Here is a 24,715-nt window from a genome sequence, read left to right as displayed (position 1 = left end):
TAAGTCAAGTTCATCCCGTGTCTGATATATGATGCGTACATTAACGTGGGTCCTAGAGAGCATATAGAACGCAGCCCCCAGTGATAAGAAGGTCCAAGGTCTTTCAATCATCTCTCATGTTTGTGGTGAGCCCAGCAAAACAGCTATAGCTCAAGCTGAGATACGTCATCCAGCTCAAGGTATCTGAGAGGTACTGTGGAAAAGAAATATCACGTGGTTCATATCATCATGTGATCCGCTGATCATGAAAGACGCAGAATAGTCATATGCCGTTCCAGGTAACGAACTTGACCACATGGATCGGTATAGGGGTCCGGGAGAGTTGTGATTCCATTCTTCTCCAGCAAGCCGGACCAAGTCTCAAACTAACGCCCCCACGCTTTCAATTAGCCCTTTTAACACCTTCGCCCTCCCAGTTCGCTCATTTCTCGCCAATGAGGGCAAGGATGACATTCTCGTAATCTCCGCTCAGCATCTCCTTGACATCCTTGGCAAACGGCCGGCCGTACTTGGCCTTGTAAGCATTCTTCGCGGCATCCAGACGGCTGCGATCCCAGTAGAGGGAAACGACGCGGTTGATGAAGAGCGTGTCCTTCCTCTTCGACTTGAACAGCGGTTCGCGCAGCCGGGCGGCGTCGGCGCGGGCGCGGTCCTGGGCGGCCTGGACGAGGTTGAGCAGGGCGTCCTCCATGTCGCCGCGGAACTCCTTCTCGATGACCTCCTGCATGTTGCGGTGGTACTTGCGGCTGTAGGCCTCGGCCATGGCGTGGATCTGGGCGGGGCTGCTGCTCGTGAGGACCTGAGCGACCGAGACGGCGTTGACGCCGATGGTGCCCTCGGTGGCGCGCTGGAGCTCGGTGACCTTGGCGTCAATCTCGGCCGGGTGGACGGGCGTCGCGTCCTCGGCGCGGTGGCCCGCGAGGACCATGCTGTAGAGGCGGAACAGCGTGTCGTCGACGTCGTTCTTGATGTCGGTCAGCAGGTCGCGGCTCTTGATGCGCTTGTACTCGGCGACGATGGCGCGGAGGTCGGCGTTGGAGCGGTTGAGCAGCACGTCGTTGAGCGCGTCCTCGTCGGTGCCCATGCGGTTGAGGGCCTTGTCGAGCACGCGCGCGTCGTTCTCGAGCGGCCCGCGCAGCAGCGCCAGCAGCGTCGTCTCGAGGTCGCCGCGCGTCTCGCTCTCAATGTCCTTGGCGAGGTCGCGGATGAAGCGGCTGTTGTAGTCGCGCACGAGCTGCGCCATGGTCCAGGGGTTGGCGTACTTGGGGCTCGTGAAGACCTTGATGAGCGCCTTCTCGTCGCACCCCATGCCCTTCATCGCCTTGCGCACAGTCTCAATGTCGGCCGACGTGTCAACGGGCTGCACCCAGGCTTTCTGGGCCGGATCGTACCCCGGCGAGGCGGGTGTCGGCTGGACGTTGTAGGCGCCGTACGGAGCGGCACCGGGTGGCGGCTGACCCCATTGCTGAGGAGGCTGTATGCTGGGTCAGCACCGATTGTGCAGACGATTTCATCGCAAAGGAGTGTGAAGCTGACTCACCGGAGCACCTCCGTATTGGGGTTGTTGCTGGTTCGGCGGCGGCGCCTGGCCATATGGCGGCTGCTGCTGGTACTGTCCATAGCCTTGCTGAGGAGGCGCGCCATGCGGTGGTGGTGCGCCGTATGGCGGCTGCTGCTGCTGGCCGTACGGCGGTTGACCTGGCTGCCCTGCTGGAGGCGGCTGTTGGCCGTAGTATGGCTGCTGTTGCGGCGGCTGCTGTGGGTAAGGCTGATTAGGGTACGGCTGGCCTGGTTGTCCCTGCGGCGGCGCGCCTCCTGGGGCGCCTTGGTATGGCGCTGCTGGTGGTTGGCCTTGCTGAGGGGGGTAACCGTAGTATGGCTGTTGCTGCTGTTGCTGGTAAGGAGGCTGCTGGGGATATCCGCTCGGTGGTGGTCCTCCTTGCGGAGGGGCACCGTGAGGGCCTGGCTGACCGTAGTACGGCTGCTGCGAGCTCATTTGAAGGACAGTAGATGATTGGCAAGGGTCGGCTGGTCCGGGTTGAAGGCACGATCGTCGCCTAGGTAGTCCTCTTGTTGGAAGCTGTGTAGCTGTGTCACTGGGCTTCCTCAGAAACGTCAAAGATCAATTACATGATCAGCCGTCGGACGGCGGCAAGCCAGCAGCCAAGGCAGGCTCTATATACCATACGTAGAGGCCTCCTTAACCCTGGTGTTCCTGATTCCGGCTGATCCTGCGATGCTTTCTTGCACTGCCCCCCTCTCCCAATGGTGCTGTGCCACATGCCCCGCGCTCTAACCGTTATCGCATCACGTCACAGGGGACCGGCGAAGGATGGGCACGGGGCTGAATGGGTAGTTTTGCGCCAGTATCTCTAGCGCAGGTAAATCAAGCATTCTGCGGGTTCTTCTGCCAGTCATGGTCGAGCGTCTTCAGCCCTTTTCCCGCGTACATCAGCCAATTCCGGGCCATGGCTGCATGTTGAGGACCCAGGGGAGGTAGAGATAGGCTGCTGATTAGTGCCAGGAACGTTGCACAGCTTGAAGCTTGTCAGCCCTTCAGTCGCGTGATGCCTCAGCAAACCGCCTGTCTGAAGCACCACGTCCTGGGGCCGCTGTGTCAAGACTGCTGTTGATGGGGTACACTTGGGATCATTCGATTTGACCGATTCAAGCCTTTCAGTTTCTTGTCGCGCGATACAGTGGGACAGTTGGTCTTCGTTCTATCGCAGGGCGTGCACAATGCCAGGTTGCAGGTTCATAACCTCCTTCGGACTTGGCGAGGCACGCACAATGCCACTTGTACGACCTCTCACCATGGAAGCAGGGTGCAGGAGAGAAAAAGAAGGCAGGCTGGCCGGCGGCCTCTCTGACTTTATAGGTTAGCAAAAGTGCGTCTAGCATAGAGTATCGACTCATAAACATGTCCCTTGGTCCAAAACGCCTTTTCCCAGTCCGGGGTGAAGATCTTCTACCATCTCTACAACACTGCCCGCCCCGTAAGGCAATACGGCAATGAGGCAACGAGGTCTCCGCCCCCCATTTGCGGTGCTGACGCTTCTTGGCGGCCCCCAAAAGGCCGCACTACAGAATGGCATGTGCGCCATCGAGATGCCCAGCGCTTGTTGCTTCGGCACCACAGGAGAGGCTGCCTCCTGGGTGCCGCCCATCTCTTTGATAGCGGAAATCGAGTCAGGTTCCGACAGGTAACCCGCCATGGCCGCCGAGGAGGCCGACCGGTGCATGTTCGTTGTGTGGCTGCCACGCCTGTAATAGTGGATTAGATGGTTGGGCTCCTCTGAACACCAGAAGCCCCCAACAACTCACATGGTTAAAGCATCAAGGCTGAGGGGCGTCACGGGCAGCGCCGTGGATGCTGCGTTTTGGGAAGGCAATTCGCAAGCCGAAGATGTCTTTTGAAATTCAAAATAAGTGAGCACTGATTGCACTTGGACTAGAATCAATTTGTACGATCGATGAAGGCGATTGATTGCTGGGGATGTGTGCCTTGTGTGGTGTATCAAAGGAGGAAAGCAATCTTCATCGACACCAACTAAGGCGGCTTTTATCGCCTACGAACGAGCTGCTGGAAGGCCCTTGCTCGACATGGCAAGGAAGTCACATGTAGTTTTCAAGCTCGCAGTTTCAAGTCTGGCTGCAACTTTCGACCAGATAGCGAGCGAGCGAGTAAAACTCCACTGACCAAAGCCCACCGGACAGCTTGGCTGGTAGAACATGAGATATTCAGCCTGTCGAGATTCCGGGGGGAAGTTTTGCATGGCGACATTTACGGGGGCCAGGGTTTTATGTCAAGCTTTGCGCGTGGGAGTTTTGCGTTTTCAGTAAAACTCCAAGCTCGCGTTCTCAATGAAACACACCATTGCTGGTGTAGACATGGCAGTGCTTGCTGCTCTAGCCTGCATCCCGCAGCCAAGTCTTCTGGTGTGGGTGCAATAGTCTCCCCGACTGACCGCAAATGAAAAAAGGGACAGAATCGGGACAAGGTTCGCGAACAACCTGCGCCCCGTATTAAAAGCCTGATCTGACCACGAGTATATATAGGCTTATTACTAAGTACTTACCTCGTAGTTCCATCTATCTTTCCTCTCCCGGGAATGTCCTCCTACTAGGAAGATTGCTTGCGGGCTATAGGCTCGCGTTCCGCCCGACTATGGAACCTTTGATCTACAAGTTGGTTGCATAAGTGATATAATTTGTAAGCTGGTCTTTTTTCAGCTCAGGTTTCCTGTTTTCGAGTCAGTACGGACCAGTTGTCTCCCTTTAGCTACCATGGATTCTACCAGTAGCGGCCAAGGCCTAGAGGATTCCGTCCCGGATTATAGAAATATATGCTCTACCCGAACTACCTCTACAGGATGGCGTCAGACACTGGCCGACAGATCTAAAAATGATCTTCTACCCCCTCTGAAGAGAGTGTCGTCGAGGTTCATTAATCCTTTCCAGCAGAAAGTGGCCCGATAGAATATCTAAGAGTATAGAGGCCGCGTCCTCTTCCCTACCAACCACGTGTTGAATCGCTGTCACGAACTCAGATCATGTCGCAGTCTTCCTCTACCCGTAAGATAACGGCCTCATTTAAGAGTAACTCGGATGGGCATTCCGATCGGGGCAATAGCATAAGTGCCGACCAAGCGACGGCTGGTAGTGGCCAAAGTAACTATGGAAGGCTACCCGGTCAGTTGACTTCCTCCAGAAAGTCGACATCCTGCAATGATTTACCTACGATTGGATTTCTTCCTTTCCAAGATGAAAGCTGATCAACTCCAACTCCTTCGGGCGGGTGAGTGCTCTGCACGAGAACTGGGTCGTCGGAATCAATGAAAACATAGTGGTCGAGATTGGCTCTGCTATTGATCCGCTCTATATCCATAATTTGTAGTACGTTAACGACCATGCGTCCGCTTTCCCATCACCTCGATTTCATGGTGCTCTACGTGGTGGCAGCTGAATATACATCTTTTTGTCTCGGGCTCGAGGCGTGGTATTGGAGAGCGTCTGGTTAAATTTCACGAATGCCCAGAAATCCTCAATTTAGTAATCTCTCGTTTCCATTTTCTGACTTCTCCGCGTTGTGCCTCCTCGAAATGACCAGCCTCAGCTTGGCAGCTTTAGGACGGAATTCTGCAAGCATATGAGGAGGTGGTAATGCGAGTCCCCCGCGTCCTTGTCTACCGAAGCGGAGCTGAACGACTTCTTATGCCAGGGGCAGACCAGGGCCTCAATATCCTAGATCTCTATAATACGATTCTTAATAAAGGAATATCACTGCATCGTCCTGACGTATAGCGACTTACATCCCCGCAATACTATGATCGATATCCCAGGAGAAGCGAACGATATAACGGAGCGATGCGTTCGGGCTACCTCAATACTTGATTGGGAGCTCGCGGGTTGGTACCCGGAGCATTGGGAGTTCGTTTGGGCTCTTAACACGATTGATGTTCGAAGCCCCTTGCAAGATTGGACTGACTACCTCCCAACTGAGGCGATCGGCAAATACCCTATGGAGTACGCGCTGGACTGTCTCATCAGCCGGTGGTTGGGTTAAAATAGAGTATTGTTCGCCTTCCCAGAATATACCCTCTGTCACTTGTAACGTTGGAAGAACCGACGACAACAGGTATACCCCATGCTATGCCGCCCGCTCCTGGCTTAATAGCTTCATACGAGGCATATGAACGTGCGGACATGCAACACGGTTCTTTTCCAAACATGGATATAAGAGATCCGATGGTCTTAGAGCCTCAAGATGGTTCTCCGTCTAGTCCCCGATATATTATCGACAAAGAGTTTTTCGACGCAAGGAACACAGAAGTGGACCCAAAAACGCCGGCGATATACTTACCAAGCGATACCGAGATACCCGGGAACATTTATCCATACCCAGATCCTACGTACGACACCTGGACGGAAGACTAAGAAGGTTGGGCAGACCCGAACGAGCTGCGTAGGGCATGAATGACTTTCAAAGGCATGTTTGCAGCTGTGTGCTGAATGTCTGGCGGGATTACCAGGGAAACTTCCACAGTCTCGGACCATTGTTGGGAGTAACGCAAACACTGGGTTTGATGACCACACAGCCGTATCTATTAAGATATAATGCATGGATAGCGACATTTACACACAGCTCTGAGTGAAAGCTCCAGCTATAGAGGTCAGCTCTCCAGCTGCCGTGACATCTTGAATTCCGCAGGATTTTGTTGATCCGGATGACATCCCTAAATGATTCGATCTGGCACTGCTTTTCTCGTGAAATGTAAAGTCCGATTCTGGCGCGCTTGCTGACTGTTGCGAAAAGAGCTTATGCCGGCCATTTGGTTAAGGAACAGGTACATACGTAGCCCTCTATGGTCACCGGCCTGCTGGCCAGCTTTTAACCGGGATACTAATCGCCACTTTAGCTACTTGCGTCAATGAATGGGATGGACCAAGGATGCGATCACAGCCACATGTGCAAGAACCATAAGTCGTGATCGAAACCTGCTGCTTTCTGTCTGGGCGGGCAAAAATGGGAGCTGTATGCGTGAACTGGGAATCGAACCCAGGGCTCCCCGATGGCAACGGAGAATTTTACCACTAAACCATTCACGCTTAGATGACTTCTAGGCTACACAATCACCTCTATAATATATAAGCCCCATTCTGAATCAAGAAGACATAATGCAGCATGGCATCGTTCCCCAGCATCGATCTTCCACCCTATTATCATCCATCAAGTGGTCAGACACAGCAGTTGTGCGATGGTTCTTCTTCCAGTGACGCGCCTTTCAAATACGATCCTGCACGCGTTACACTGCAGGCGCCAAATATGACAGCCGCTGATCAATACCTTTCTCCTCAGCTGAGATGAGGCTTGGGACAACCGGCAAAGTCAGCAATCCTGTCAAGTGCATGTCATGATGCAGCACATCCAATCATATAGGCACTTGTAACACTTGAAGGCCTGGACCTCCATTGCAGCGAGCGTGGCACCGCCTCATTGGAAGGGCACCTTGGAAGGCCAAAAAGGACCTGTTGGTCGGTCCCGGCTGGCGTATCTTGGCAGAGTCGGGCTGCTTCGACTGCCGCTTTCCAAAATTGAGGCAGCCCTGTTGCCTTGTTGGGCGGTTCGCAAGGCGGATCCTGCCAACGAGTACATACAGCAGGCAACTTTCCCTCGGGCCCTTGTTGAAAGGCTGATTCTAAACTTCTCTTGTTTACAAGCGTGTTCTGTCGTGGACCATCTCTTTCGAGACCTTGTCGCCCGTCTATTACCTCTGATACGAACCGCCATCTGCAGCAAATGGCTGAAATCATTGGGGTTGTCGCGAGTTCGTACGCCCTAGGGCAAGCTTTCGTGGCACTAAGAAAGCTCAAGGCGATCCCCGAAATTCAACAAAATCTCGAGTCAATGATCGGAGAGGCAAGAGCAAATTGATCTCATTCCGCAACAGTACTCGTTAACAACTCGATAGGCTGCATTGCTCACCAAGTACGCCCACATCTGCGAGAGTCTACCACAGAGCGACGACATGGGTCAGTTGGGTCCTGAGCTAGAGCTTGCAAGGATCAAGCTCAAAAGCGTCGCCGATGGTCTGACAGCTCTCTGCGCCCGATGCTACAAGGCTGAGGGCGAGCGCTCCGCGAAGGCCAAGAAACTGAAATGGCTATATCTGCAAAATGACATTCAGAAGATGCAGACGGAAGCCCACAGCGCCATGGGCATATTGCAAGGCTTTGTTGGCCTCTATGCTGCCAGGCTAGTTTACCGGCGTGAAGTTGCCCACACCGCACCCTCCTAACTTGTAACAGCGTAGCCATTCGTTTCAACCTGTCCATTGATCAGGCGGGTAAACGGGAACAAGGGACGACATCGATCGTGGCGAGTTCTGTGACTGAGGGCACCTTGGCCCGTACGAATCCTCTGCCGGAGCTCAGAGGTGATTCAAGCTTGCCCATCGATGAGATAACAGCTGTCACAAGTTCTAGACAGCCATTCGGCCCCGCAGAAGTGCACCAAGCGATCGAGCTGCCGGTCTGCACGTCGAATCAGCCGTCAGCATCATGGTCGAGTACCTCAATAGCATCTCTGGGGCAGATGCCCGGATATTGCCCCAGGCCCTGCAAATGCTCCTGCCACTACAAGGCAAAGATATACTGGGCAGATTTAATTCCATGGCAATTTGGAAGCCGGGCCTTACCGATTGGCTCTGGCTCGCCATTCTCACGTCAATCTAGATGCGATAGCTCATTCTGCCAACAGCAGTCTTGGACCAATATCGAGTGGTCCATGCGTGTCCCAGATTGGCTATTCAAATTCGCTCCCAGTTTCCGGGCTTCATGTGGTTCTGTACGCTTCGCGCTGCGTCCTACAAGAGTGGGCATAGCAGATAGACATTTGCTGCAAGCATTTGAGAAAGGAACACCGGCTATCCTAGGCCTGCTCAAAGAAGGGCGCCATGTTTACTACCCTGATGACGAGACACCAGACGAATTTCTTTTGATTGAGGTCTGTTTTCATCACCCAGCCCACCAGAGCGCGTGAGCATTTGCGCGTTTCGAGTAGCCACGTGTCTGACTCGAGTTCTTCATAGACGATGGTGATGTATCATACTTCAGTGCATGACGGCTTCAACTTGTTGTTGAATGTATGGAATAATTATCTTCGTGCAAAGCCGCTGCCAAGGTAGGTGAGAAATTCTTGGCCTCGGCAAGGATGATGCCCTTGCGGCCTTGCCAGATTTCGACTTCATACGCTCACGAGTGTTCGCCTAGCCGTGTTGCCACGCTGGCTCGTCGTCAGCTCAGTCTCAAATCAAACAGCTCGGACAACGCGCGCCACTTGTTGAATAGGGTCATTGAGCTCTCGGACGATGATGTATTGTCTGCTGGGACAGCTATCCACGAGGCCGCAAGAACTGGTGTTGGTATGCGCGAGGCCTTGTTGGGTCAAAAGCGTAATATCGATCACCTTGACGAATGCGGAGACACACCACTGCACCTTGCCATAGCTTGCGGTCATATCGACGCCCTGGATATGCTGCTGGAGGCCAAGGCAAACACCAATCTCGATGACATCCGGGGGGAAACGCCCCTGGTGCTGGCGATTCGCCTGGGCTTGTTCAAGATGTGCAGTATGCTTGTCAAGGCTGGCTGTGATTTAGACAAAGGTAGGTGGCCAGCGCTTTACAGAGCTATCTTGAGCGGAAACCCATCCGCGCTGGAAATGATGGAAACTCTTCTACGGGCAGGGGCGAATCCTTGGGTGAAGCGTTACGGTTTCAATTCGGCGATGTCCTGGCTTTTCCAACAAAATCCATACTTCGATGACTTCATCTTGGAGAAGGCCAAACTGCTGGTGCAGTACGATGCTCGCCTGATATCAGAATTTTTAGACCGGGATGGACGATGGATAAAGGGGGTCGACTTCAGTTGCGTCCCCCTGCTACGCTATCTGGTCAACAAGGGCGCGACGTTCCCTTCGCTGCCTAACGGAACACCCTACATACTAATGGATCTGGCACTTCGTGGGACTCGCCAGGCCTGCGAGTTCTTCGAGACGTGCGAGTCTGTTCCTCGAGTAAATGTCATGAAGCGTCTCACGCCGGACAATGTCTTCAAGGCCACAGCGTGGGACAAATTCCTGCTCAGAGTTGATGGGCCGAATTTTATCAACATATTTTGGCCATGCGACTTGGCATTTTGTACGAGCTTCCCAAAACTGTTTGTTCGCATGAGGAACCACGTCCTTGACGGAGACATCAAGGCCTTGCGCAGCATTGTCCAGTCTCTGGAGTCGCCCGACCCGCGCAACGCAGGGGAACAGCTGGCGCAGATGATACATGAGAAAGAAGCCTGGGGCAGGTTCGACTTGGTCTCGACGTATCGGGCCATCATGGTCCAGGTGCGGGAGAAGATGTGGCTGGCCGCCATTGAGTCGCTCGAAGAGCACATTGAAGTTTTGATGGACGAGATGATTTCGTCGCCTTGGGAGCTCGAAAGTGAGGTCTGGAAGTTGCCCAAATGTTCCCGCCTCCTGGAACCCGACGCCGGCAACATGGAACGCGACACGTACAACGAAGGAATGCAAGCAGCGGCTGAAGAAGATACGAACGCGAACTTGGAAAACAGCGGTGAGGGGGCCACGGACATCGACAGTGGATGGGACGCTATCAGTGAGGATGACGGCGATCTAGCAGATGGATACGATAAAGAGACACGCAGCCGAGTACGGAAGATGCGACGATACATGACATCCCAAAGGCGGCTTGCGTTGTATGAGGCGAAACTGCGGCGCAGAAATTGGCATGCAGCGCAGGCAGATCCAGAGTCAGACGGCGGTAACAGCTCGCCCGGGGAAAGTGAAGAGCGGGACGAGGAGGTCGAGTCTGTTTCTGATAAGACATGTGACGGAGAGGCCAGTGTCGATTCGATCTAGAAGAACAGGCCTGGTCGGTGTTTGCCGTTTGCATGGCATCAATTGAGTTGACTGAGGTTAAGTTGACTGAGGGGAACTGGGGAAGAAGGGCTTGGAAGGCAACGACTCGAGAAAGACGGAGCTGGTGGGGCATCTGGAAAGGCGATGGACACAACGAGGCAGGAAGGACCAAGCGGAAACCCTGACCCCATCGCGCACCAATTGTCGGCGAAATAATGACTCTCCTTCGTCTCCTCTAAATGCCTTCATCTCCATCCGTCTTCATCGCCATGCGCCCATGCCGTCCATCCAAGCAACAAGCGAAGCAAATCCGTAGCTCGATCTGCATCAACCCTCATCAATTCACCAACAAGCTATCCCAAAACGATGACATATGGGACACACAACGCAGGCCGCCCCTGCAGACCAAGTGCGGAATGATGATCCCCCAGCTGCAGCTCGGGTGGTCAATCCCCAGACTGACCTGACAGCTCGGCCAAGCTGCCCGCTGCAAGCCACGCCCACCGCAAAGTCCTCAAGTCCCCAGACCCGGACACCGATTTCAGCACCATGCTCGCTTTCTTCGCCCGAATCCGTCCACACCCACCGGCCCACCAACGGCCAATAGCGCCGGCGACAGCACGATTCGGGACACACCTGCCGCGCCTCTGGGCGTCCGTTGGGCGTTCGTTGGGCGTATTCCGGGGAAAGCCCTGGCACCCGCTGCCATGTGATGATGCCACTGGCGCGACGGGTCTTTTCTGTCCCCAATCTCCTGGCCAACAATGCGGCGTCCCCGCGTGAACGGCATGACGCCGATGACCGATGACCGATGGGCCATGCAGCTCATCCACGCAGCGGTCCGAGACGAGTCAAGCCCAATGGAAACGGGTTCGAGCGTACAATGGGGAACGTGTTTGACGATGCGACGATGCCGTGCGATGCCGCAACAGGAATCCACTTCATTACATTCACCCACCTGCAACTGGGGCCTTGAGTAGCGGCCCATCTTGATCGCCAAGACATCCTTTTGCAGCTTGACGCGTCTTCTCGAGGGCCTGTGGGCGAACTGGATCCATTCGGAAGCCTCGGCCTAGCTCTCGATCTATCGCCGCCATAGTCGTTGGATCGTAGATTAGAGCGAGCCAAGAGGCGCCTTTGTGCAGGCTTTCCCTATTTTACGGTCCCCTCCCGCTGGCCACGATTTTTTTCTTCTCCCCCGCGACCCTCTTCGACGTAGGTCCCTTGCAATCGATTGACGACGTACGACCGCGCCTTCGACACCGTCCTTCTACGCCCAAGCCCGAGCTCCCTCCCCACCAACGTCAAGATGAAGACCGCCGCGCCTCTCGTGGCTCTCGCCGCCGCCTCGACGGCCGCCGCCCAGAACACCACCGTCAGCTGCTCCAAGGGCGTCCACCTGCTCGTGTCGCGCGGCTCCGCCGAGGACCCCGGCCCAGGCCGTCTCGGCCCCCTCGCCGACGACATTGTCGCCGCCATCCCCGACTCGGCCATCGAGTCCATCGTCTACCCGGCCACCTTTGACGACTACGGCCTCTCCGTGGCCGACGGCGCCGAGGCCCTGACCGCCGCCCTCGACCGCTACTCCGACGCCTGCCCCAACGGCAAGGTCGTCCTGCTCGGCTACTCCCAGGGCGCCCACGTCACCCTCGACGCCCTCTGCGGCCGCGAGGAGAGCACCGGTGCCTTTGCCTTCAACGAGACGACCCCCATTCCCGAGAGCATCGTCGACAAGAGCGGTATGTGCCCCTCGTGCCAAGGGAAGATAATTGGACCCCAGCTAACTTTGCCCTCAAGTCATCGCCGTCATTCTCTACGGCGACCCAACCCACATGGCCAACGCCACCTGGAACAAGGGCAACAGCACCCGCGACGGCGTACGTCCCGCCTCCGCTCCTTTCTTTTCCTCTTCGGATGCACAAATAGCTAACCCCAGACCAGCTCTTCGGCCGCGACGACACGGCCGCCTGCGAGCCCTACGCCCCCAAGATTGCCTCGTGGTGCGACACGGGCGACGTCTACTGCGACCGCGGCAACAACACGGAGATCCACGGCGGCTACTTTGCCATCTACGACGACGACGCCCTCGACTTTGTCGTCGACCGCTGGAACGCCACCCTCGAGGAGGAGGCCGAGGCCGCCGCCAGCGGCACCTCGGGCGCCCCCGCGCAGCCCTCCGAGACGGGCGCCGCCGGTGGCAACAACAACGAGTCGGCGGCCGTCGGCGTGCGCGCGGGCTGGGGCGCGCTGGCTGTCGCGGCCATGGTCGGATACCTCGCGCTGTGAGGTGGGGGGTTTAAATCTAGAAGCGGTGCATGATTTGTGTTTTAGCATAGCGAATTGACTGCATTCTTCCTCGACGTTACCTTTCTTCCTTCCTTTCCTTTCCCCCGTCGTCCTGGACTTTCGTACCTGGTCCTCTTCTCCCACGTCACCATCGCTGCTTTACCATTACTCGTTTTGCTTGCCCAGTTCACTACATGAGGCCGCTCACTTGACGTGTCACACATCTACTGGTCATGAACCGCTCGATTGAACGACGGCAGACGGACTGGGGGGGTATCATCGCAGCCGTCGGCCATCTAATTTCTAATAATTATGTACGAGATGGGGAGAGAGTGGGCAGGGTGTTACAGGGCAGTGTGGTGAACAACACGAACACACAACGCGCGCGCGCAGCCGCACGTACACAATTCCGTCCTCAGAGGCGGGGGACTACTACTACGCCGCCCGCCCCCGTCCGCTGCCGTCAACATAGAAAACAAAAAGTTACTTTCTTCTTTCAATCCTTGCTTCTGGACGCCTCAGCGATCAGTTGCGCTTCATGAATCGCATCCGTTGCGCCGCGGGCACCAAGATGGGCGTGGGCGTGGGCTCGGCAGCCGTTGTCGTCGCTGGCTCGTCGCGGGGCGGTGTCTCGGGCTCCGCGGGCTTTTCTGTCTCGACTGGTTTCTCAGGCTCGGCAGGCTTCTCGGGCTCGGCTGGCTTCTCAGGCTCCGTGGGCTTCGTGGGTTTCGCCGGCTTCTCGGGCTCCGCAGGCATGGGGTGTGCGGGGGGAGCGGCGGGCTGCTCGGGCATGGGGTGCGCAGGAGGAGCGGCAGGTTGCTTGGGTGTGGGGTGCATCGGGGCAGGAGCCGGTGCCGCGGGCGGGTTGGGGTGCATCGGCAGGGGAGCCGGGTGCGCAGGTGGCATCGGGTGCGCAGGTGGAATCGGGTGCGCAGGGGGCGGGGCGGGTGCGCCGCGGGTGGCGGTTGCAACGGTGCGGCGGCGCCCGGAGGGCACGCAGAAACAGTGTGAGGCGGAAGAGTGACAGTATTGCGGCGGCGCAGTGACGTGGACCGTCTGCGGTGGTGCTGTGACATGGACTGTCTGAGGCGGCGCGGTAATGTGCACTGTCTGTGTGACATGCACTGGGACCTCGACTGGCTGGGTATGGATTTGCGTGACAACGTGGGTGACGGGAACCTGAACGGGCACTTCCACGGGTTGCGTCTGGATCACTGTGACCGGCACAGACTCGACCTTGGTCTGGACATGCGTCTGTACCTGTGTGACGGGTCGGTCTTGCGTGGTTGTGACCACATGGGTTAGGGGCGGCAGCGTTTGGGTGTGGACGAGGGTCTGGACGTGCGTCTGGACTACCGTGACTGGCACGCTCTCCACCTTGGTCTGGACCACCGTGACGGGCACACTCTGGACGTGAGTTTGAACGACCGTGACAGGCACGCTCTGAACATGAGTCTGGACAACCGTGACGGGTACGCTCTTGACTTCGGTCTGCGTGTGGACGACGGTGACCGGAACGCTCTGGACTTGAGTGTGGACAACTGTCACCGGCACGCTGTGAATCGCTGTTTCGGTGTGAACCACCGTGACAGGCACACTTTGCACCTGTGTCTGGACGACCTGCTCAGTCTGTGTCACATGCACCGTCTCCTTGATCGTTGTAGGCACCGGGACGGTAACGTGTACCGGCACGCTAACATGTACCGTCTCGGTTACATGGACTGTCTCTGGCTTGCCGGGAACCGTGACGTGAACAGTCTCGGGCGCACCAGGCACTGTGACGTGTACTGTCTCCTTGATTGTTGTTGGAACGGGAACGTGTACTGTATGGACGAGCGTCTCGGTGACGGGTGCAGGGCACTGCTCGACGGGTGCCGGGTGAGCGGGAGGGGCGGGAGCTGCTGCAGGCGGGTTGGCCTCGGCCAGGGAGGCCAGGGCCAGCCAGATGGCCGTCGTAGGCCGGGAGAACAGCATGTCGTACTAACAAATAAGGCGAGATGGGTGAAAAATAAGCTTGTCGTTAAAGGCGTCGGAGTGGTTGCGGCCTATGTAGCTGTTGCTGTAGAGCGTCCAAGTCGGCAAGTGAAGACAATAGAAATAAAGAGTGTACTGAGGCTTGCTCAAAGAAACTCGAGATACCAGTCTCTACTAAACGATTAGAAGTGAAGAGCAAGCAGACGAAGAGAAAGAAGCCGCAAACGGATGAGCGGGCAAGTCGTGGAAGAGAGTAGTCAAGGAGTGAGGAGGAGCCTGCTGATCATGGCACCCTGGAGGAGGCAGCATGGCCGTTATATTCGGGGAGGGGGGAGGGCCAGGAGCAACGTCTTGGCCCTCGCTGTGCCATGGTTCTGATCGTCCCCTGCCGGACGGACTGGAACACGGAACCAGCCAGCGGCGTGGATCCTCGGATCACTGCGTGAGAAGGTGGGTAGCAACTCGATCAAGGCTGGACGACGACCTGGACCAGGGGTCTGTTGCTGGCGAGGCTTCGTTCTGTCATCGGTGTGGGGATACTGGTTACAACTTGGCATAACAGGCCTTCACAGGACAGACGCGCAGTCCTGTTCAGGCGCAGTGTCAGCCTTGGGGATCATCCGAAATCCGTTCTGTGCCATCACGATGCAGCGATGTGTGCGATGGGGGTCAGGATTTCGTCTATGCGCAGCGCTCGTCGTCTGCTAGACAAGGGGCAGTCTGTTTTGGCTTTGCGGCTCTCGAGCAGGGCAGGCTCCAGATTGGGCGCTGGGTGCAGGCTCATCGACCGAGAAGAGGGTCGAGGGCAGGGATGACAGCGGCCCCTGGGTCGCAGATGCACGGGGGCATCTCGAGGAGAACCATGTCGGGGGGACACGGAGGGAACGTGAGCCGTTGGGACGGACCCTGGAATTGCTGGCTCAGCCTGCCGAAGTGAAACCACGAAGGCCTTGGGCTTGTTGGTGGTGCAATGATGAACGAGGGATGGGATTGCGTGTGGTCGGTGCATCGACTTCAGTTCGGATCTGGGACGAAAGCTCAAACATGGGGCGGCAACAGGGGTTGTGCACCAGCTGTCGTGCGATAAAGTTAGGCTTCCGCAATCCGATGCTGCTGGCTCGTTCGCTGGTTCGCCGGCTTGTGATTAAGGATTTGGCGGCGATGTCGAGCGGGCTGATTGATCTAGGTATGTTAGTATCTACCGGTTGTAATTTTCAACAACATCACCTCGCATTGTCGTCACGGGAGGGCGAGACCGCAGCGAAACCCCAAAATGCAGACACAGACTGGACGCCCTGACCTGACAGCCCAAGTTCTGTAACAGCTGCCCCTGCGCTGCCAAGCCATCTGTACCAGGGAGTGTCGTCCCAAGACGCACCAATTGTGGCCGTGCGCCGAGGCATTCCAAGATGGCAGCCAGCAGACAGGGGAACCAGCAGGCCTGGCGAGGAAGGTGTCGCGAAACAAAAATGAGTCGATGCCTGGGACTATGGTCCTCGAAACAACAAAAGCAATCTCATCGCCGCGGAAGAGAGCTACCCAGAAGAAGAGCCCCAGCCGGTGATCGCGACAGGGCGGTGGAGGAATGGGCTGCCTCGACCGGCTTGGCAAAGCTGACGTAAAGTGACTGACTTAATGGCAGTTCGGGATCAGCCGAGCTCGGTCTTTGAATGATTACAGACGGACTCCAAACGAAGAGACGATGATGAGACGCAGCATGGGCCCTCGACAGCTCCAGCTGGCGAGCGTTGCGGTGAGGGTGGCAGAAGAAAGACTACCTTAGTATGGGGACCTGAAGATGGCGCGGAGGAGAGGCGGCACCTGGTTCTGTATTGGCAGCAGCAACAACCGCCTGCGCCTGCCTGTCTCCTTCAACGAACTTGCCTTAACCATCTTACCTAGTCATTAACGTCCCTTCCATTGACTGGGCTCCAGAGTACTCCAGGGCCCCCTGCCCGCTCTCTCTCGACACCCAAGACCTGGTCTACAGGAGATCAACCGGTCTGTGGCTGTCCTGATACACCATCACCACCCAGATCGACATCGTGAGACTCAATCTCCCGACCCTCCACAATGCCTTGGACACTCGCCATGCCGGGCTTCATTTCCTTCTATAAATGCCGTGACACGTCGCGCTCGAGTCAGGTATCAGGCCATGCTGAAATACCGTCCATTCTGCACATCAGTTTATGTATTTTTGACCTGCCTTCCCACGTTTTTGATCGTCCTGGGCACGTCTTTTGTCACCGCTTCACAGCTAGTGCTGCCGTGCTCCTCAATGTACCGGCCGAATGTCAGACAGCTGGTCCAATTGGGGCTTCTCACGGATTACCCACCGCCACGTGGAAGGCCAAGACAGAGATGCAGAGCCTCGGTTGTATCTTGACAGCCCGTGGACTGAGCTTGCGTATCTTCGCCACACGGCATCTGGTCTGGTCTACAAAGTCAGATTGAGAAGGCCTACAGCTGCTAGACAGGTGTTTGGCTTTCATTCCAGCATGAGCATGAAGTTGGCCACGGGAAGTGCAGATCAAACAGCAACTGGCAGACCCTGCTTTGTGCGGTTATAGTCCTGAACGCGATTTCCATATCAAACCAAGCATCCGAGAGTCGTATTCAAGGGCCAGGCAAACGAATATGAACGGTTGAGGCCAGTTGGGATGCATCACAGGAAACCTCAACTATATATTTTGAACAGACCTTGTACCTGCCCATCGGGTTTTCAAAATCGTACTCTGAAGCTTCCAGTAAATGCCATCTACATGGCGAGACCCCAACATCTCTGGGTCTCCAGTCTTAACTACGAGTACGATCGGCAGAGCTGAGAGCCCGGCCAGAGCTCTATATGGAGACTTTAGTCTGCATCATTTCAAGATCTGTCGTCTCGCACACCAAGTCTGGCTTGTTCATGACTGCTCTAAAAGCCTGCTACCTTTGAACAGCCTGAAAGAAATTCGCAAGCAGAGAAATGAAGCCGATGCAGAGAGGACTGATCTAATGTGTATAAACGTACGACGAGTTGAAAACCGATACGTCATATTGTGTCTAAACACTGCATGCTCTGGGCCGAACAATACTCGGACATGGTCTAAAAGAATGTATGTTCTCGAAGTTGAAATTAAAAGTACCTAAGCATGCTTGTCGATCAAACAGATCACCAACCCAGTCTGCGAGCTTCAGCCGGCAACGTCGGCACATATCTGGGAGAGGGCCAAATCACCAGCACAAAGGTTAAAAAGACGTATGCGGTGAAGTGAGCCCAAATCGGGCTAAAAGCAGTCCGCATTCGTGTGAACATCTTCAGAATCCAACAACAGCACGTTTCGTCGTCAACGATGCAAAATGTTTGCGCAACCGCCGACGATCACAAACCGAGCTCTCAATGCAGCAGGAGAATAAAGTCTTGGCATCCCGAGAGACTCGTGTTGAAAAACCAGGGGCAACTCTGGCCTGCGGCTTGGCGTTTCGTGACCCCTGGCGCTGACCATACTCGGACAAAGACAGTCCAGCTACCGGCTCCTGAAACCTGCCACGATGAACAATGCCATATCGGGCGCCCGTGACAACCGTCCTCATCACAACTCACAAGACGCGCACCTAGCTTATCAATCAGCCAAACAGCAATGGCTTGCATAATTCGCCAGGATCATGGAGTCGATGACTGCCGGATGCGTTGCATTCCAAGGGCCGTAAATTCGTGCTTCGCTTGTTGAAAGATGCAGAGCACCAGGCTTAAGCTACTGGTATCTATCACAACGTCCACGCACTCCTCGCAGAAAGAAAAAGGGGAAAAGTACCAAATGCCGACCGCCATCGACACAAGTTAGCCAAACAATAATGCAGTAGCGATGAACAATGCAATAGCGATGAAAGAAAAAAAAAAAAGCTCGTCATTCAAGTGATCCCTTGACTGTCATCCACTTTGCTGTGTGCCGCGCGTCTCGCCAGTGGAAAAAAATGCTACGTGGACAATGCCAGGCAGGCATCCACCGCTAGTCCGACCCTCCCCTGCTTCTGCACCACGACATCCGAGATGATGTCCCTGTCGAGGTCCGGAAACATGCCGGCAAGTGTCTCAACGACATTGTGGTGCTCCGCCCGGTGTAACCTTTGCGCCTCGGCCGTCTCGGCGCTCGCTTGCCTCGCGGCCGCCTCCTCCACCGACAGCTGCGGATGGTTGCGCAGGTCCGGCCGTCCTCCGGCCTCGCGTGCCTCCTCGCCACTGGGCCTTGGTGATAACCGGTTTGGGTCGAGAGGCTGCGGCGCGCGCGACGCGGCGCTGGCGCCGGATTCCGGTCCGGTGGGATCTTCGGAGAACATGCGTCCGATGGTACTGAGCGGTCGCTGGATCGTCTGGAGCAGGCTCGTAATGGGGGCCTGGCCGTCGGAGTAGTCGCCATCTGACGATGTGGAGCGGCGAGGCGTGGACAAGTCTCCGTTGTTGACATCGTGGTCGGGCCGGGTCGAGGGTTCGCCTTGTGTCTGGGCCAGTAGGCTTTGGGGTATCTTCTCGGAGAGCTGCGGTTCCACCGGCGATGCAGCGTTGTGCTTCTCTGCGATGGCTGAGACGGCGGCCTCGACGTTCTTCTCGAACTCGTCGTCGGTAATCGTAAGGCTGGTCTTGTCCATGTTCTCAATGAACTGGATAGCGCCCATCTGCGAGTGTTAGTGAAGGTTGAAGCACATGTCTACGAATACGTACCAGAGAAGACAGGTAGTATCCGGCCTCGCCACCCAGTTTCTCCTGATTCCTGAATCGAAGAATGTACTGCACATTCGACACAAGATGTTCAGGATTGGATTGGAGCACTACGTAGATAAGGAATGGCATGAACGAGTCTGCTGATCCATCTGACTTTGCGTGCTTGAGCAGACCTAGTGGGTGTTAGAGGCGTGCGGAACTGTGATGCGGACTGCTCCTACCAAAGATGACCTTGCAGCAATTCAACACGCAGATGATCTTGTCCCTCGGCGCGCGATAAGACCTAATTTTGAAGAGTTCTGTGTCGTGATTAGCGCCTGCCGTGTACGAGAAAGAATCCACAGCCGCATACCCTGCTGCGCCAACTTGAGGAACCGCTTCCCGCTCTCGCTCGTTGGTGGAATATCGAGATGGGCTTCCCTAATCCAGCCGTAAATGTTGATCTTCTGTGTCAGGATATCATCCCTCTCGACATCCTCTTGGTGCTGGCCCTTACGCCCCGGCCCCATCGGTCGCTCGCCGCCTCTCCTCTTGGGTTTGGCCCCAGGAATAGGCTGCGGTGCGGGGATGGCCGGCGAGAACGTCTGGGTGTACAGCCTGTTCATGACAAGCTTCTCCATGCCCTCTCGCGCGTTGTCAAATTCGGCGTCCGACACATCGCGCCAGACCTCGCACTGCGCCATTTTGTTGGCTATGAAGGCGAGGAAGTCGCCGATAATCTTGACTTGTTCGTGAACCATCCACTGCCGCTTGCCGAATTCGGATAGGAAAGACTTGAGATAGCGCGCGACTGGATCGGCTTTCTTGTTGCGCAGCTGCTCGAGGAAACGGTGAAAGTCAAAAGGTAGGGTCGGCTCTGGTTCGGGTTCGGGTGGTGGGGGCCGGTGCATGGCCGAGGGCGACATGGGAGTATCGAGAGAGGTTTGGCTGTCCTCGGCGCCGGGAGGGCCGTCCTTGGGGGGCACCGGAGGACCAAAATCCACCGAGGACCTGGTTCGGGATCTTGTGCTCACGGGTGACGAAGGTATGGCTGCGCCCAATGTCTCCTTCTCCAGCGACTGGGCCGAGAAGGAGGTTGACAGAGGCTCGAGGCTCGACTTTCTTGGTGGATGTTGAATCGGGCCGCCGAGAATGGGCGATGTAATCTCTAATCTTGGACTCATGACCTCCTCAGCTCCCGGGCCACCTCCATCGCCGGTGAACTGCTCCATGATGCTCTGAATCTCGGAGCGCGAGCCGTTCTCCTGGTCATCATCGCTCGTATACCTCCGATCGTCGTAGGCAGCGTCAGATCTCGTGGGAGACGCATCTTGTCGGGATCCTACACTGGACGGTGTTCTTGAAGGAGGGCGCGAGGCTGTCGGGGTAGGTGGCGTAGGATCAACGTAGGCTTTGGTTTCGATCGTGAGGAACTGGGTCGAGGTGTCGGCGGGGAGGGGTTTCGACGGCTTGATGGTTGCCACAGAAGTATTCAAAAGGTCCGAAGAGGCCGAAGCCTCTCCGTCTGGGTCTGCCTCTGTCACAACATGTGCGCGAGAGGTAGTGTCCTCGGCATCTTCGCTGTGGTTGCCGGGGCTACTCGGTTTGTTGGCGTCGGCAGCTACAGATGCTGATGCTGTTGGTTCCGTCTTGTCGGTGAGGTCGATGAGGTCGTCGAGGGCTTGGCCCTTCTCAGGTGCGTCCGAAGATGGCTTCCCCGAGCCTTGTTCGTCGGGCATATCTGACTCCGCCACTGGCGGCTGGGGTTCTGGGAGAGTTTGGGCTGTGAACGGTGGGTATTAGTACGTGGTGAGTTGGTTGTTGTCCTGAAGCTGGGCTTGGGTGAGCGTCGTCACAAGGCTGTGCTCCACCACATGATTTCCCCCCACCATGGAAACGGGCTTTGGAGCGGGCCATGAGCCTGCCTGGAGCACGGGCACGAGTCCCTGGCTTCGAGTCGCCCCAGAGTTTTGCCGGCCAAGGTGGAGCGCCCGTGGATCAGGGTCCGACGGGCGCTACGGCGCATCAAGGCCTGACGTCAGCGCATCGGGGCGTGGCTGCAAGCGCTAGCCCCTTCTGACCTGGGACTGGCAGCCCACTGTACCGTACGGTAGGTACCTGTAGGGAGTAACACCCAGGCTTTCCTCTGTATTTCAGAACAGTGACGACCCCAAAGAGTGTGGTGATTCTCATACCAGCATGCTGTACTGCATTATGTCAGCAGTCATCAGCACGCCAGTCCTTGCTACCCCTCAACACCATCACGATCACGATAGGTAGCTGCCTACCAATGGCTTTATCCCCCATGTTCAATCATCAACGTCAATCAATCATCCCGTACTCCATTATCGGTGCATCCTGTTTGCGAGGAATGCATCATCGATTGCTTCACTTGTCCGTTTCAATCGCCTGACGCGTGGCTCAAAGTCAGCCGGGACGGCCTGGTTGAGCCACGACTTCCTGGAATCGACGTCCCTGTTCGGGCCACACCTTGCGAGCAACAATCGATGGCATGTATACCCGTGGCGCTCACACCGTCCCAACATGACCTATCGCCCGACTCGCACTGCTACCCGAAAGCGTCCTGCCCTCGCCCGTTGGACCCCGCCCTGCGGCTTGGTCTCGGACGGCGTGCGCAGTTGAGTAGGTGTGATACGACGGCCTCTTCGTGGAAGCAAATTGTTTGTCAGTATGGCCATTCGGCCATCTGGAGCAAGGTCTTCCATGTCAACTCCGTTCTTTTCTTGCCTTTGAAGCATTGTTTCTTTGACTGGAAGCCACTCGGACCACACGCCATCGTTTCGAATATTGCTTGTCGGGTTTCAGCACCAGTATTAGGCGCACAGTGGGCATGCCGAGGCAAAAGAAAGACCTCTTCATGGAAGTTACCGAATTCGGCCAACACTGACACTCTGTGAATCCCAATCTGGTTATGGAGCGCCGCGAGACTGACAGAAGAGGAAAGCTCCACGACCCGTCCCTGCTTTTGGATCGCCCATCTGGACATCACGGCTCTACGGCGAAGTCGCCTTGCTCTCTACGAAGCACAACGGACCAGATTTGCCTTTAGTGTCCAAAGCAAAGCCTGTGCAACTTGGTGTCTGCGAACATCAGGAACGCGAGGAATGATAACGTTTGGCAGCCATGCAGCGAATAGCTCGATCACCATATAATTTGGGCTCACGATCAAGCTCTTATCAACCAATCGACCGAGGTCATCGAGTGATGAAGTGCTTCTCAGAATGCGCAACTCGTGATGGGACGGCTGGTACAATACCTCCCTATGACGTTCCCGCTTACTCTATCGTGACTATCCCCATCGAGCGAGCTGTTTTCTGCCTGCCCATTGAAGCGTGTTCAACCTGAGACTGCCTGCTTTCGCCAAGCTCACCTTCTTACAGACACTTACCTCAACTGGACATACACGCGCTTTAAACGATACAGCTTCAGCTCGAAGACATCAACCAACCCAGCCTCTCACCCGAAGTCCTGGTTCTGTTTCCCTGGGATGTTCGGAGCCCACGGGGGCGGTTGTGCGCGTCCGTCACCGCCATCAGTCCCCGCAACCTCGTGCGCCTGGGCCGTGCTGAACCACGAGCCGCCATGTCTTCCCAAGCGAGCCAGAGTTGCGACTGGAAATCGCCCCATTCGTTCGCTGGAAGTGGGAGGCTCTGTGGGCCCTGCGGTGATCTGGCGATCGTGTTCCCTTTCCCACGACGTGGATGCTTCGTCTGTCCAGTTGTTGCTCGAGATGCGATTGGACAGCCTTCCCGTCGAGGATGGGACGACGCATGTCCGATGAGAGTGCCGGCAGAGAACAGCCCTTCTGGCGTGTCATCTCAACTCTGGATTCTCGGGAGGCCGTCTTTGGAGAACATCTATAAAGACGGCTGGCACCTTCACACTTTGTCGATACTTTCATCTCATCAGCACCCTCAGCAACGATCCCTCAGACCAGCACAGCAAGCCAGTATCTTCGCCAGCCCGGGAGGCATTTCATCGTTCCCTTCTCTTCACTCATTTACATCGCTCCGTGAGCCGTACCACCATCTTTACAACCCCCTGATACTCTCAAGTCGACCAACACCTTTACCAACGCCATCATGAAGTACATTATCACGCTCGCTCTCGCGGCCCTCGCCGCCGGCGGCCCCATCGAACAGCGCCAGCGCGGTGGCCGTGTTGGCAGCACCGCTACCGAGTTTACAGACGGCGGCTGCAAGCCCATTATCATGCTCTTCGCCCGCGGTTCGACCGAGACGGGTAACATGGGCACCGTGTGCGGCCCGCCAACGGCCAACGGCGTCAAGGCCAACTTTGGCGCCGATCAGGTTGCAGTCGAGGGGATCGAGTACGCCGCTGCCCTGTCTACCAACTTTGGCAACGGAGGCGCCGACCGTCGTGGTGTGGCCGAGATGGAGCGCCTCATCGCGCAGGCCAACACGGACTGTCCCGACTCGATGCTCGTCGTCGGCGGCTACAGCCAGGGTGCTGCCCTCACGCATCGCGCCGTCGAGGACCTTCCGCAGGCGCAGAAGGACCAGATTGTCGCCGCCTTTACTTTTGGCGACACCCAGAACGTCCAGGTAAGATGCTCGTCTCAGGCCCAAGGAGATTGAAGTACGCTAACATGGCCCCCAGGACAACCGCCAGATTCCCAACTTCCCTCCTGAGAAGACCAATATCATCTGCAACGCCGGCGACGCTGTCTGTGCCGGCACGCTGACGATCCTTCCGGCTCACCTGGCCTACGGAGCGCGTGCCGACGAGCAAGTTGAATTCATCACCTCGAAGCTGCAGGCTGCCGGCGCCAAGCTCAGGAAGAGGGACTAGATCAGATGATACAAAGAATTGAAGGGAACAGGCTTTGCTTCCCGGGAAAACTGCGAGAGAACCGGCTGCCTGGCTGCTGTTCGGCTCTTCAAAGCGTTCACATGATTATGATTATGCTGGAGTTGGGCTTATATTATACCATCTACTACTGAGGACATTACACACTTGGTTCATCACCCCTGTACTATGAAACGGTGGAATGGCGATTCAGTTCGCGAGTAGCTCGTAGAATTCGGTCGATAAATGGTTCCCGAAGAAAACCAGAACATCTTCATTGACATCATTAGGCTGACAAGCCGTCATCAACAGGTTCTTATGGCAGTGGTTCAGGGGCTCGGAATGGCCGACAGCGACGCTCAGGCGACAGGGCGTAAGGGGTGTTTCGTATTTTTCTTGCTCATTTTTCTTTTCAGGGTGCTGACACCACCGATGTACACGTACGACTTTTGGAGACGCACAAGCCAAGAATCAGACTTTTCTTTTCGGTACTCATCCCTTTCCAAATG

The 24,715-nt window shown here is 56.2% G+C and overlaps 6 protein-coding genes and 1 non-coding gene across 7 annotated transcripts; 3 read left to right on the top strand and 4 right to left on the bottom strand.

The window, feature by feature from the left end:
- Nucleotides 1-421: 421 nt before the first annotated feature.
- On the bottom strand, nucleotides 422-1,996 carry VDAG_03478 (annexin-B12; the record flags this gene model as incomplete). Its single annotated transcript, XM_009657343.1, has 2 exons — nucleotides 422-1,474; nucleotides 1,541-1,996. 2 exons carry the CDS (start codon nucleotides 1,994-1,996, stop codon nucleotides 422-424), a joined length of 1,509 nt encoding a protein of 502 aa, XP_009655638.1.
- A 4,542-nt stretch (nucleotides 1,997-6,538) lies between these two features.
- On the bottom strand, nucleotides 6,539-6,609 carry VDAG_20113. The gene has a single exon. It is a non-coding gene; the product is annotated as a tRNA-Gly (tRNA).
- Nucleotides 6,610-7,529: 920 nt separating this feature from the next.
- On the top strand, nucleotides 7,530-10,435 carry VDAG_03477 (uncharacterized protein; the record flags this gene model as incomplete). The annotated part of the gene is made up of 4 exons (XM_009657342.1): nucleotides 7,530-7,760; nucleotides 8,261-8,506; nucleotides 8,738-9,167; nucleotides 9,249-10,435. The coding sequence occupies 4 exons, from the start codon at nucleotides 7,530-7,532 to the stop codon at nucleotides 10,433-10,435; spliced, it is 2,094 nt and encodes a 697-aa protein (XP_009655637.1).
- A 1,309-nt stretch (nucleotides 10,436-11,744) lies between these two features.
- Nucleotides 11,745-12,721, top strand: VDAG_03476 (Axe2; the record flags this gene model as incomplete). Its single annotated transcript, XM_009657341.1, has 3 exons — nucleotides 11,745-12,174; nucleotides 12,233-12,312; nucleotides 12,377-12,721. 3 exons carry the CDS (start codon nucleotides 11,745-11,747, stop codon nucleotides 12,719-12,721), a joined length of 855 nt encoding a protein of 284 aa, XP_009655636.1.
- A 525-nt stretch (nucleotides 12,722-13,246) lies between these two features.
- VDAG_03475 (uncharacterized protein) lies at nucleotides 13,247-14,942 on the bottom strand (the record flags this gene model as incomplete). The annotated part of the gene is made up of 1 exon (XM_009657340.1): nucleotides 13,247-14,942. Exon 1 carries the CDS (start codon nucleotides 14,693-14,695, stop codon nucleotides 13,247-13,249), a length of 1,449 nt encoding a protein of 482 aa, XP_009655635.1. The 5' UTR covers nucleotides 14,696-14,942.
- A 3,713-nt stretch (nucleotides 14,943-18,655) lies between these two features.
- VDAG_03474 (vacuolar protein sorting-associated protein) lies at nucleotides 18,656-21,115 on the bottom strand (the record flags this gene model as incomplete). The annotated part of the gene is made up of 4 exons (XM_009657339.1): nucleotides 18,656-19,336; nucleotides 19,398-19,570; nucleotides 19,619-19,696; nucleotides 19,750-21,115. 4 exons carry the CDS (start codon nucleotides 21,113-21,115, stop codon nucleotides 18,656-18,658), a joined length of 2,298 nt encoding a protein of 765 aa, XP_009655634.1.
- A 2,364-nt stretch (nucleotides 21,116-23,479) lies between these two features.
- VDAG_03473 (cutinase-2) lies at nucleotides 23,480-24,209 on the top strand (the record flags this gene model as incomplete). The annotated part of the gene is made up of 2 exons (XM_009657338.1): nucleotides 23,480-23,962; nucleotides 24,018-24,209. The coding sequence occupies 2 exons, from the start codon at nucleotides 23,480-23,482 to the stop codon at nucleotides 24,207-24,209; spliced, it is 675 nt and encodes a 224-aa protein (XP_009655633.1).
- Between the last annotated feature and the right edge of the window lie 506 nt (nucleotides 24,210-24,715).

Source organism: Verticillium dahliae, genomic scaffold, assembly GCF_000150675.1.
Source record: "Verticillium dahliae VdLs.17 supercont1.5 genomic scaffold, whole genome shotgun sequence".
Lineage (NCBI taxonomy): Eukaryota > Fungi > Ascomycota > Sordariomycetes > Glomerellales > Plectosphaerellaceae > Verticillium > Verticillium dahliae.
This window is presented reverse-complemented; position numbering and strand designations above follow the sequence as displayed.